Genomic DNA, 12,190 nt, shown 5'->3' with positions numbered 1-12,190 from the left:
TTTAGTAACTTTCTTCTAGTATGTGGTAACTTTCCAAATCAGCACACAAGTGTTTGCACACGTAAACTTGATATCAAGATTGACTGTCATTATTATGTCCCTACATTTTCTAGTTTCTACTTTATCATCATTCTTGGCCACTTAAGCATCCTATATGATTTTGGTTTTAGGAAAAAAAAAAAAGAATACTTTTCCTTATACTTCTCGGTTTTCCTAATTCCAAATTGCTGTAATTCTTAAAAGGTCAAAATATAACTATTACTCGACCACTGACTTTTGATCCAGTGGTTAGAGAGAGTCTCGTAGAAATTTTCTCATGCACAAGGTCTGAAGCTTGAAAAAAAAAAATCTAAAATTCAGTTGGACTTCCCCATGTCCTATAATGTAAAAATAAAAGTAGGCGTAAAATATTGTCATTAGACAAAAAAAAAAAAATCATATAACTTTCTCTTTCGTCACTTTGATCCCTTGTAAAATTTTGTAGATAACATGTATCAAACTGTTCAAAATTCGAATAAGGAGAGCAAATTTATAATTGTTTAGACGACTGCCACTAACAACAACAAATTCTAGAAAGTTGGATTTTTTGGAAATAGTGCAAAACATTTGAGACAAGGCAGTAGTCTATTTGTCCAACTGTTTATGCGTACATGGAGCCCCAGCAAAAAAAAAAAAAAAAAAAGATTAAAAGCCCAAGAAAAGTATACTGAAAATCTTCGAACATAATATTTAGGGTAAAATACAAAAAAACTCTTTGTGGTAAACCTAATGTACAGAAAAATTTTCCGTAGTTTCAAAATATATAACACGATACCCCGTACTTTGAACTAAATTGTAAAGATGACAGTATCCGTTAAACTTAACGGAAATGATTGGAGGGTTGAATGAAGACTATAAATGTCCTTAATCAGTCGTTGGAATTGATATTCATAAATTAGCAGTAACTGTATCAATAATTGAAGAATTAGGGGTTCTGAATTTAAATTTCCTTTTCCCCCTTCAAATCTATATTTGGTCCACCACGGCAGCCTTTCAACCCAACTAATTATCAACTCTACTTTCTTAAATTATACTCCTATCTCTCCTATAAATACACAAGAATGAGAAGATCCAATTATTTGACCTTGTCTTTCAAAACAAAGTTCTAATTAGAAGAAAATTGTCATCACATAGAAATCTTAATACTGCTTACTTCTACCATGCGAGATAGCAGAATAATCCTTCCTCCTGGTTTTCATTTCCATCCAACCGATGAAGAACTTATTGGTTACTTCCTCCACCGAAAGGTCACCAATTTACCATGCAATCCTAGCATCATCCCTGAGCTGGATCTTTGTTCAACTGATCCATGGGAGCTCAATGGTAGGAAATCTCAAATTTTTTTTTTCTCTAGCTAAAATTCTAGTAGTTTCATGCAGAACTTTGTTTATGATTTTATCTATTAAAGTTGATTAATCGTCTTGTTTGTGGGATTAAAAGAGAAAGCTTTGATGAGCCAAAATCAATGGTATTTCTTCAGCCAAGTGATCCAAGGGCGAGCTACTGAAAAAGGGCACTGGGAAGAACTAGACATGGATGAAGATATAGTCACAGGTGCTGGCAAAAAATTGGGAATCAAGAAATATTGGGTGTTCTGCATTGATCAAGTTCAGAAAAGGATCCAGACTAATTGGGTGATGGAGGAATATCATTTGTTCAAAAGGCATGTCAAAAAAGGGAGGGATGGACAGAAAGTAAGCAAGTTCAATTATGTTTCATATGTCCTCTCCTTTCTCTCTCAAATTTTAGGATGTTTGTTGTCTGAGTTTCTTCAGAAAAATCCACTGTACTTTTGCTATAAAAAGGTCATTGACAATATTTACTAAAAGTGGTGTATCTAAGATATTCTCCATCCAATTATTAAATCAAAGGCATCAAAATATTGGTAGGCTTCTTGCCAAAAGAATTCTAAAAAAATCAACATATCGATAGGAGTTTCTCCAAACCAGCACGATTAGGAGAATTTATATATCTTTTAGATTAATGTGATCTGTAGATGATGATTCTATTATCTTCAGGAAAATTAGATGTGGTATCAACCTTAAAAGGCGTTTTTTCTAATTTTTTTTTTCCCAAGCAAGGGAATTTAAGAAATGGAGAGGGACAAAAGGGGTTTAGAATCCAGGAATTGATCTAAATTCTGAGACTTCAACCTTAAAAAATGCATTCTTATGTATTAAGCAAAAATATTAGGCACCCCAAAGCTTAAACTATTATTTTTGTAACTTTGCTCAGTGCCTAAGTTAGTAGGGACAATGAATAAACGGTATAGGCTTGTTCTTGTTTCCTGTAGATTTCTCAAAAGGTGATTATGGAAAGAGATTACAGGAAAAACCTACTTAGTTGAGTCTGATTTTTTTTGGGCCCGTCTTGGTTGAAAGTTATGTAATATTGTTAGAATAAATCTTATATACACTGACAGTGTATACACTATCACCGTTTGATTTATGACATGTACGCAAAAGTTGAATTTCAAACTTAAATTTTGCATAGTTATCACTCATCCAATCCTGACAGTGTATACAGTGTCAGTGTAAGAAAATTAATCCATACTGTTAATGAAATTTTTTTTAAGTATAAGTGAAAGTATTTGAATTCGGAACCTCTTATTTGCACTTTCTCTCCTCTAACCACCCAACACATCACCTCCCTTATTGCTAATGGGATTTTATGTGACGTTTAATCTGCAAACAACAATTCGAGATGAAGCAAGGAGCCTGCACTAGTACCATTGAGAATTGAATACAATTTGAAATCAATTGTACATCATCATTATTGAAAAACACAAAAAAGAATAATGAGTTTGATTTCTTCCTCCTTGGACTCCCGCTAGACTTTCGACCTAGGCAGCACAATTGAAGGTCTAGCTAGGTTATGAATTTCTTCCTATGTTGTTTTCTGATCTTTTGACTTTGTATTGAAAATAGAATTAATTCCTTAAGCTTATAACTTGCTTCAGTTACCACTTTCCACCATTTCTGTTTAGGATCTCGGTGAATGGGTGCTCTGTCGAGTTCACCATGCAAACGCAGATTCTCAAGGTATTTACAGTGTCCAAGCAGGCAATGATGAAGAAGTTGAGCTCTCACTTTTGGACGAGGTATTTCTCTCAATGGAGGATAATGATGATGCAATAAGCTTTCCCAAACTGCAGTAGATATAGAATTTATGAGGCGACTAGTAAATCATATACATATATATACATATACGTGTAAATATGTATGTATGTATTTGTGTGTGTATATACCTTTCTTTTCTTTCCTCATCCTGGACTACTTTCCTTAAAAAACAGTTTCTATCATGCAATTCTACAAACCAAACAACATCTACAGGAAGAAATTAAGACATAAGCAGACAAATGTTTACCTTTGGAGCAGACTCAGCCACATTCAAACCATAGTCTATAAAGTATTGAAAATTTTTCCAACAAAGAATTGCCTCCCATAGTTAGCTTCGCATTCAGTTCTTGACCTGCTAGACTTGATTTACCATGAATGACAATTACACGATTTTCAAGTAAGTCATCTGTCAAGAAACATGGACTGTGCCTAATTGAATATTGCCTATCTGCCCGTACCACAAAGTTCAAGCTAGTTTCATATCATTTGACCAAGCTAGTTTCGAAATTAGTTGGCCATGCTAAAATCCAAAGCGATAAAAATTCTAAAATCAAAATGAGTGGCATCTAAACAAGAAAGTTGAAGAAACTTCTCAATTTTGCAGCTCAAAACTCGAACGCCTCAAGAATACTTGACCCAATATCCAGTGCTTTATCTCAAGAATACTCGACCTCAAATGTCTCAAGTCATTAACTCGAAAAAATCTTGAACAGGTCAACATGATGCCCAATTCTTTTTTATCCCAATTCCTTGCTCTTTTTTGCTACAAGGGAAACAAAATCAGACAATTCAAATTCCAGACCTAAACTCTATATATACGGATTAATTTTCTATGCACTGTTAATATAAAAAAAATCTTTAAACAGGTGGTTACAATTTTTTTTTTTCAATATTACATCTGTATGAATAAGCCTGGCTGTGGTGACGTGCTTACCAAGCGTAAGGGAGGAGGCCTTCACCGCTTGAGCCGCATGCGGGGGTGAATTTGTCGCTTTGCTTCTTCATTTCCTTGAAGTGTTTCGCCAATCCAAACCGGACTTGCAAGACTAGACTTGCAATAGACGATGAAGGCTAGACTTGCAGGAGTGCTATCTTTTTTATCCATTTGGATTTTGGATTCTTTATCTACCAACTAGATAAGAGAACAACTCAAGTTCTCCATTGATACCAAGTGTTAAGGTCTCATTTGAGGAAATAAATTTCATTTCTTTATTTTGGACATTAAAGAGAGGGAAATGTCTATTTCAGCCTTGGTATCCAAATTCAAAGGCTTAATAGTTCCTTACTATTTAGGGGTTAATTGGTAACAATGATTTAATTATTTTCATTTGTTCCTTTTGTTTGGTTTTTAATTAGTCAGAAAGGTCAATTGAAACCTTTTATGAAAACTAGCTCTTTAAATAGTTGCTAACTATTTAGGGCTGTTTTTGGTACATTTCAAATTATTTCTTTTATAATTTCCTGGTCAAATGCAAATAGTTGTGGACTATTTACGGACTCCTTTGATCACATGGGTTATTTTTGAATTATTGATTGGAATTAAAATATTGTTGTGTCATGCCAGTTAGAACTGGTTGCTCTGTCATGTAAGTTAGTCAACACCACCTAATGGTCTTATTAGTCAATGAAGTGAAGTTCCTTTCCCTTTCTTTCCGTCAGATAGGTAGCTAGAACTTTCTTCTCCTTTCTAATTGTCCTTCCTGCAAAATCTTCACTTTTCTACCATTTCTTCCAACAACTAATTGTCTTTATTTTTTATTGCAGCCTAGAAAATCCTCGACATGCACGTGAAGTTTTCTTTTGCCCGAAAATTTAGCTCAGTTAAATTTTTCTTCCCCCAAAATCTATCATCCTACAAAATCTTCAGTTTTCTACCAATCCTCCAACAACTAATTGTACTTTCTTTCGATTGCCACCGAAAAAATCCTCCACATGCATCTGAAGTTTTCTTTTATCCCGGAAATCGGCTCATTGAAATTTCTTTTCCCCCAAAATCTGCTCACTTTAGGGATTTAGGGATGACTGTTGTACCGAGTTATCATCTATGGTGCAGCTTCCAAAACCTACTATTGCCAGCCTTTATATACTTCTGTTTCCGAGTTTTGCCAGCATTCAGCCGAGCAAAGAAAAACATAGGTACGCTTCTATATTCTCTCCTCCTATTTTGAACTGCAATTTTTTTTTTTAATGTTCCTACCTTCTGTTTATATTGTCTTCCGTTAATTAAAGACTGTTATGTGTTTGATGTTATGCATAAAAGAATATAATTATGATGATAATTCTTCGGATTAACTTATCTTTGCTTTTTCTTCTGTTTTTTAATTTCAAGGGTTGCCCGACTTTTAAGAGGTACCCTACTGTGAAGGCTGAAGTTGGGTGAAAGAGTCCAAATATCTGCGGATCCCCAAGAATGTAGTGGATGGAATACAAGCAGCATAACGCAACAGATGCATTAGCAAGGTTAGCTGTGTATTTCCTAGCAAAATGGGAGTTAATGAACATTGACCTGTTGGCTCTAGAAGTGAAGTGTGATTATTTAAAATTTAAAACATATGTGTGGATGATCAACATTTGACCAACCATGTCGATATGTAGCGTCGTGTACTCGGTGATAGGGTATCATTTGTTAGTAATTTTATTATTAATTTCCCCTTTTATCCCTGCCCAATATTGCGTTAATTGTTGATATCTACTTATATTTGGTATCTGGATTTAATTTCAGGAATGAAGCAGAAAACTACCAAAAAGGAGGGACTTTATGGAGAAAATGGAGACTTCTAAGGACTTCAATCCTTGGGCCCTTGAATTGGTGGGGGACCACAAAGCTAGTGAAAGATATTCAGTCATTTGGGCTCTTCAAAGAAAGCAACGTAGAGAGACTTGGAACAAGAAGTAATTTGAAGGCTTTGTCCACATGTGTGGGGACCACCTAGATAGCTTTTAGTGATCTTTCTTTTGGTTCTTTAAAAGGGGACAACGTACAGAAGCAAAGCACGGCTTTAGTTTTACCTTTTTAGTTTAGTTCTAGTTTTCTTTCTTTTGATTTGCCTCTGATACACGCCAGGTGTTCGACAATATTCCCCAACGGGAAAAACATCTTTTATTCCTTGCTTTCTAGTAAAAAAACCGCAATGCCTTTGCAACCCACTAATTCGTGTGGTGATTTAACTATGCGGCGTGGCTAAGTCTTTCGTCTAGTCAAGGGTCAACTCGACGGCGCAGTCCCGAAAAATCTGTGAGATTTAATTAGTTTTCACGCGTTCCTTAATTTATTAATATTTGCACGTTATCTGCTTGAATTTTCATGAGATTATTTTATTAATTGGATGTCAAGGGTCTGATGTTCAATGTGATTTATTAATCTCGTGCCAATTTAGTCAATTAAATCCGTAATTGTTTGATTGATTAATATTAGTGGCAACTGGTGTGTTTACACATTAGCGGAACGTGCAATCTAATTTAAATAACCCTCGTAGCGTGTTATTGATTAGGGTTAGGTTTTTCTAGTTATTAATACAATTGAAAAATTAATTCATGCGGTCGTACCTAGGAATATTTTCTGGTTAGGGGTGATCAATGGTCGTACCTTGATTATCAATAATTTAAGAAAAAATTGGTTGTTAGAATTCATCGGCGGCTTTAACTAGTCTATTAAGAAATTAAGAGAACCTCCCTTGCATCAATGATCGGATAAATGGACTGCGTCTGAATAGTTGCATCCTTGGCTAGAATTTATTTATTCTTGATTTAATTCCTGCTATATTTGTGCTAGTTAATTATTCATTTTTAGTTAAATTGTTTAAGTGTTGTTAATTTCATTCTGGTGAAATTTTCCCTTACCAATTGAAATTTAAAGGAGGCAAATATCCCCAATCCCTGAGGAGATGACCCTACTTGCCACTGTCTACTATTCACTAATTTTTGCCAACTAATTAATTCTGGTATATCGGATTCAGCAAACTCTTCGGGAACAGGGTGAATCAAGTAACCCATTGCATACCTAGAGTTCCTGCTCCAGTACCTAGGATTAATTATTGACTGCTTTTAGTGGTATTTAGGTTTTTATTATTATTATTGCACAGGTTCGACGCCCTGTTAATTTTTGGCGTCGTTGCCGGGGACTGGCGTTATTATTTGTTTCTTTTTAAATTCATTTTTTTGTTCTAATTTTCTGATTTTTTTTTTCTAGTGTATACCTCGGTTTTCTCGTACAGGTGATTTGATTTTTGACCCTGAAATATAGAAGACCGTGCGTAGAACGAGAAAGAAAACCAAACAGCTCAGAGAGGAGTACTCCAGTGCGGCATCTCAGAGACCTAAGCCAGAAGTTGAACCAACAGATTCGTTTGGTGACACTTCAAGTGGCTCTGACCAGGAGGAAGGAACCATGGCTAATGCACGAACATTAAGGGAGTTGGCTGCTCCTAACTTAAATCAACAGCCTTTGTGCATTACTTTCCCAAATTTAAATGATAGCACTCCATTTGAATTAAAATCTGGCCTGATTCATCTTTTACCTTCTTTACATGGTTTACCAGGTGAGGAGCCGTATAAGCATCTGTAGGAGTTTGATGTTGTGTGTAATAGTATGAAACCTCCGGGAATCACAAAAGAGCAAATAAAAATGCGGGCATTCCCTTTCTCATTGAAAGACTCTGCAAAGGACTGGCTGCACTACCTGCCACCAGGTAGCATTACCACGTGGGACTCGTTGAAGAAAAAATTTCTAGATAAATATTTTCCTGCGTCTACGGCTGCGAGTCTGAGGAAAGAAATTTGCGGGATCAAGCAGCACCCAGAGGAGTCGCTTTATGAGTACTGGGAGCGATTCAAGAAATTGTGCAACAAGTGCCCCCAGCACCAGATAAGTGAACAGTTGCTCATACAATATTTTTATGAGGGACTCCTTTTCAGAGATAGGAGCATAATCGATACTGCAAGTGGGGGGCACTGGTGAACAAAACCCCTCGGGAAGCAAGGGAGTTAATAGAGGGGATGACAGAGAATTCACAACAATTCGGTACGAGGGAGGATGTCCCAATACGCAAGGTGAATGAGATAGAGACATCTTCTATCCAGCAGCAGCTAACTGAGTTGACCTCGTTTGTTAGGCAACTGGCTGTAAGAAATGCATCTCAGGCCAAGGTATGCGGGATTTGCACTAGTATGGGTCATTCTACAGACATGTGCCCAATGATCCAGGAAAAAAGTGCAGAGCAAGTGAATATGGTTGGTCACGCGCCCGCGCCAAGAAGGCCTTATGACCCGTACTCGAATACGTACAATCCCGGCTGGAAGGACCACCCGAATTTCAGTTATGGAGGAAATAGGCAGCCCAACTTTACATCAAACAGACAATCTAATTTCGTGCCAAATAAGCAACCAGGGTACCAGCAGCCGTACCAACCCCGACCACCTCCGCCCCCTAGCTCTGGTCCATCTTTGGAAGAGATGATGAAGCAACTAATGGCAACCATTACGTAAAATCAGCAAAAGACAGACTCCGAAATGCAGGACATAAGAAATCAAATGAGTCAAATGACCACAACAATTAACCGTTTGGAGTCCCAAACCCAGAGTAAATTGCCGTCTCAACTTGAATTAAATCCGAAGAACGTGAGCGCAATGACCCTAAGGAGCGGGAAGAAAATTCAGGGGCCTGAACCTGTGATCCCTAAGGATAAGGATGAGGAAAAAATTGAAAATGAGCTTGAGAGGGAGGACAGCAATGGTGCAGATCCAAAGGTACTTCCAAACCCGGTGATTACAGTTAGAACTAACCCGCCTCCTTTTTCTAGTAGGTTGAAAAAATCGAAGAAGTAGGATAAGGAGAAGAAGATCTTGGAGGTGTTTTGCATAGTTGAGATAAATATCCCCCTCTTAGACGCAATCAAACAAGTACCAAAATATGCCAAGTTCCTAAGGGACTTGTGTGTCAACCGAAGGCGGTTGAGGGGAGATGAAAGGGTTATTGTTGGGGAAAATATGTCTGCGGTCCTGCAGAGAAAGCTTCCACCAAAGTGCGGGGACCCAGGTATGTTTACTATTCCCTGTAGGATAAGCAACACCGTGATTAGAAGGGCCATATTGGATCTGGGAGCATCAATTAATGTCATACCTAAATCTATCTATGCTTCTTTAAAACTAGATCCATTAAAAGAAATTGGAATAATCATTCAATTAGCTGACCGAACTAATGCATATCCTAATGAGTTGGTTGAAGATGTGTTGGTAAAAGTTAATGATTTGGTGTTTCCGGTTGATTTTTATGTACTTGATATGGATGATGATCACTCCCCGGATCCCTCACCTTTGTTATTGGGTAGACCCTTTATGAGTACAGCAAAAACAAAAATTGATGTTAATAAGGGTACCTTATCCATGGAATTTGATGGAAAAATTGTGCATTTTAATATCTTTGATACTATGAAATATCCATCAAACTCCAACTTTAGTTCAGTTTTCTCTGTGAGTGCTATTGACCCTGCAGTGCAGGAAGTGTTTGAAACTATTGGAGGTGGCTTTAACCAAGCATCTCGAGTTGGAGACAACTCCTGAGGTGGAGTGGAGCGAGTATCTAAAATACACAATAGGTGCATTACACTCATTACCGACCACCACAAAAAGGTATGAAATCTTGCCTATTTTTATTCTCGAATCTCACCAGAGGGTATTTCCATCTGTGGTGCAGGCACCTGAATTGGAGTTGAAACCCCCGCTGAAACATTTAAAATATGCATATTTTGGCGACAACGAAACACTCCCGGTGATTATCTCAGCTGCACAATCAGACACTCAGGAGGAGAAGTTAATTCGGGTTCTAAGAAAGTATAAAGAGACGATAGGTTAGACCATCGCAGACATCAAGGGGATCAGCCCCTCCATCTGTATGCACCGGATTACACTTGAAGAGGATGCCAAAGCTGTACGGCAGGCTCAAAGGAGGCTCAACCCCCTCATGATGAAAGTGGTGAAGAAAGAAATTTTGAAATTGCTAGATGTGGGGATTATTTTTGCAATATCAGATAGCTCCTGGGTGAGCCCAATCCAGGTAGTCCCAAAGAAGGCATGAGTGACGGTAGAGGCCAACCAAACGGGTGAACTCGTGCCAGTGCGGAAACCCACTGGATGGAGGCAATGTATTAACTACCGTAAGCTGAACGCCATCACCAAAAAGGACCATTTCCCTCTTCCTTTCATTGACCAAATGGTTGAACGTTTGGCTTGTAGGGTTTACTATTGCTTTTTGGATGAATTTTCAGGATATTTTCAGATAGCAATTGCACCAGAGGATCAAGAGAAGACAACCTTCACATGCCCGTTCGGGACCTTCGTGTACAGACGGATGCCATTCGGGTTGTGCAATACACCAGCAACATTCCAGAGGTGTATGGTAAGTATTTTTTCTGAATATGTGGAGAAAATTATTGAAGTTTTCATGGACGATTTCAGTGTGTATGGTGATAGTTTTGATACATGTCTAGATAGTCTGAGATTGATCTTATTAAGATGTATTGAGACTAATCTCGTGTTTAATTGGGAAAAATGTAATTTTATGGTTGAACACGGGATAGTCTTGGGTCATATTGTATCGTCTAAGGGCATCGAGGTTGACAAGGCTAAAATAGACATTATATCTGTATTACCTTACCCCGCGAATGTGCGGGAGGTGCGTTCTTTTCTTGGACATGCAGGTTTTTATTGAAGGTTCATCAAGAATTTTTCAAAAATTGGGGCCCCGTTGTTCCAACTCTTACAAAAAAATGTGACCTTTGAGTTCAGTGACAAGCGTGAGAAGGTTTTTAACAAGTTGAAAGAGCTACTGACCTCATCCCCGATCATCCAGCCCCCCGATTGGAGTTTGCCATTTGAGATCATGTGCGATGCCAGTGATCATGCTGTAGGGGCTGTATTGGGGCAAAGAGTAGGAAGGGCAGCTCACGTCATCTACTACGCATCTCGAGCTTTGAATGGAACCCAGTTGAATTACTCTACAACTGAGAAGGAGATTCTTGCAGTTATTTTTGCTTTAGAAAAATTCAGGTCATATTTGTTAGGTGCTAAAGTAATTGTGTTTTCTGATCATGCAGCATTAAGGTACCTAATGACCCAGAAGGATGCCAAACCGAGGCTCATCAGGTGAATATTGCTACTACAGGAATTTGATCTGGAGATAAGAGATAAAAAAGGCTCAGAAAATCTAGTAGCAGACCATTTGAGTCGCATACCAGTTGGAGAGAAGAACGAGCCATTGAAGGATGCATTCTCCGACGAGCACTTATTTTCTGCTAATTTATCTTTGCCTTGGTATGCAGATATTGTTAATTTTCTAGTTACTGACAAGTTCCTTGCAGGATGACCTAAGGCAAAAAGGAACAAGTTAAGGAGTAACGCAAAATCTTACATCTGGGATGATCCATACCTCTGGAAGTGTGATGCCGACCAAATCATTCGCAGATGTGTAAGTGGAAATGAATTCCAATCTATTCTAATTTATTGTCACTCTTTTGCATATGGAGGTCACTTTGGACCAAAGAGGACGGCTCGTAAGGTTCTAGAGAGTGGATTCTATTGGCCGACCCTCTTTAAGGATGCCTACTTATTTTGTAAGTCATGTGATAAGTGTCAACGAGTAGGTAATATTTCTCGTAGGGATCAAATGACTCAAACCCCAATGATTTTTGTTGAGATTTTTGACGTTTGGGATATTGACTTTATGGGCTCTTTTCCTTCGTCTTATGGTTTTCTATATATATTGCTTGCCGTAGACTATGTTTCGAAATGGGTGGAAGCAAAGCCCACTCGTACCAATAACTCCAAAGTGGTTGCAGAATTTGGCAGATCTAACATTTTTGTCTGCTTTGCGATGCCGCGAGCAATTGTAAGCGATCGGGGTACCCATTTCTGCAATAGAACGATTGCTGTACTTTTTCGGAGATATGGTGTCTTGCACAAAGTCTCCACTTCTTACCATCCTCAGACAAACGGTCAGGCAGAGGCATCAAATCGGGAGATCAAGTCGATTTTGGAAA

General features: G+C 38.0%; 1 protein-coding gene, 1 long non-coding RNA gene and 1 other non-coding gene across 5 annotated transcripts; 2 read left to right on the top strand and 1 right to left on the bottom strand.

The window, feature by feature from the left end:
* Positions 1–981: 981 nt before the first annotated feature.
* On the top strand, positions 982–3,304 carry LOC113700657 (NAC domain-containing protein 104-like). 3 transcript variants are annotated; one of them, XM_072056678.1, is made up of 3 exons: positions 982–1,362; positions 1,480–1,733; positions 2,999–3,304. In XM_072056678.1, exons 1-3 carry the CDS (start codon positions 1,200–1,202, stop codon positions 3,023–3,025), a joined length of 444 nt encoding a protein of 147 aa, XP_071912779.1. In that variant the 5' UTR covers positions 982–1,199; the 3' UTR covers positions 3,026–3,304. The 3 variants fall into 3 exon arrangements, with proteins under 3 accessions (XP_071912779.1, XP_071912780.1, XP_071912778.1); XM_072056679.1 differs by having other exon boundaries at positions 992–1,362; positions 1,520–1,733; positions 3,026–3,304; XM_072056677.1 differs by having other exon boundaries at positions 1,024–1,362; positions 3,026–3,304.
* Positions 3,305–4,608: 1,304 nt separating this feature from the next.
* Positions 4,609–5,643, top strand: LOC140010759 (uncharacterized). Its single transcript, XR_011817874.1, has 2 exons — positions 4,609–5,294; positions 5,488–5,643. It is a non-coding gene; the product is annotated as an uncharacterized lncRNA (long non-coding RNA).
* Positions 5,644–7,917: 2,274 nt separating this feature from the next.
* Positions 7,918–8,024, bottom strand: LOC113702595 (small nucleolar RNA R71). The gene has a single exon (XR_003451232.1). It is a non-coding gene; the product is annotated as a small nucleolar RNA R71 (small nucleolar RNA).
* Between the last annotated feature and the right edge of the window lie 4,166 nt (positions 8,025–12,190).

The sequence above is a fragment of the Coffea arabica genome, chromosome 7c (genome assembly GCF_036785885.1).
Source record: "Coffea arabica cultivar ET-39 chromosome 7c, Coffea Arabica ET-39 HiFi, whole genome shotgun sequence".
In the NCBI taxonomy this organism is placed as follows: Eukaryota; Viridiplantae; Streptophyta; class Magnoliopsida; order Gentianales; family Rubiaceae; genus Coffea; species Coffea arabica.
The sequence above is the reverse complement of the archived record's forward strand: the minus strand, read 5'-3'. Positions and strand labels throughout refer to the sequence as shown.

Coding starts and splice junctions, on each gene's coding strand:
- LOC113700657 (XM_072056677.1), top strand. CDS start 1,200: ATGCGAGATAGCAGAATAATCCTTCCTCCTGGTTTTCATTTCCATCCA. Junction 1,363..1,479: donor TGATCCATGGGAGCTCAATG/GTAGGAAATCTC, acceptor TGGGATTAAAAG/AGAAAGCTTTGATGAGCCAA. Junction 1,734..3,025: donor AAGGGAGGGATGGACAGAAA/GTAAGCAAGTTC, acceptor ATTTCTGTTTAG/GATCTCGGTGAATGGGTGCT.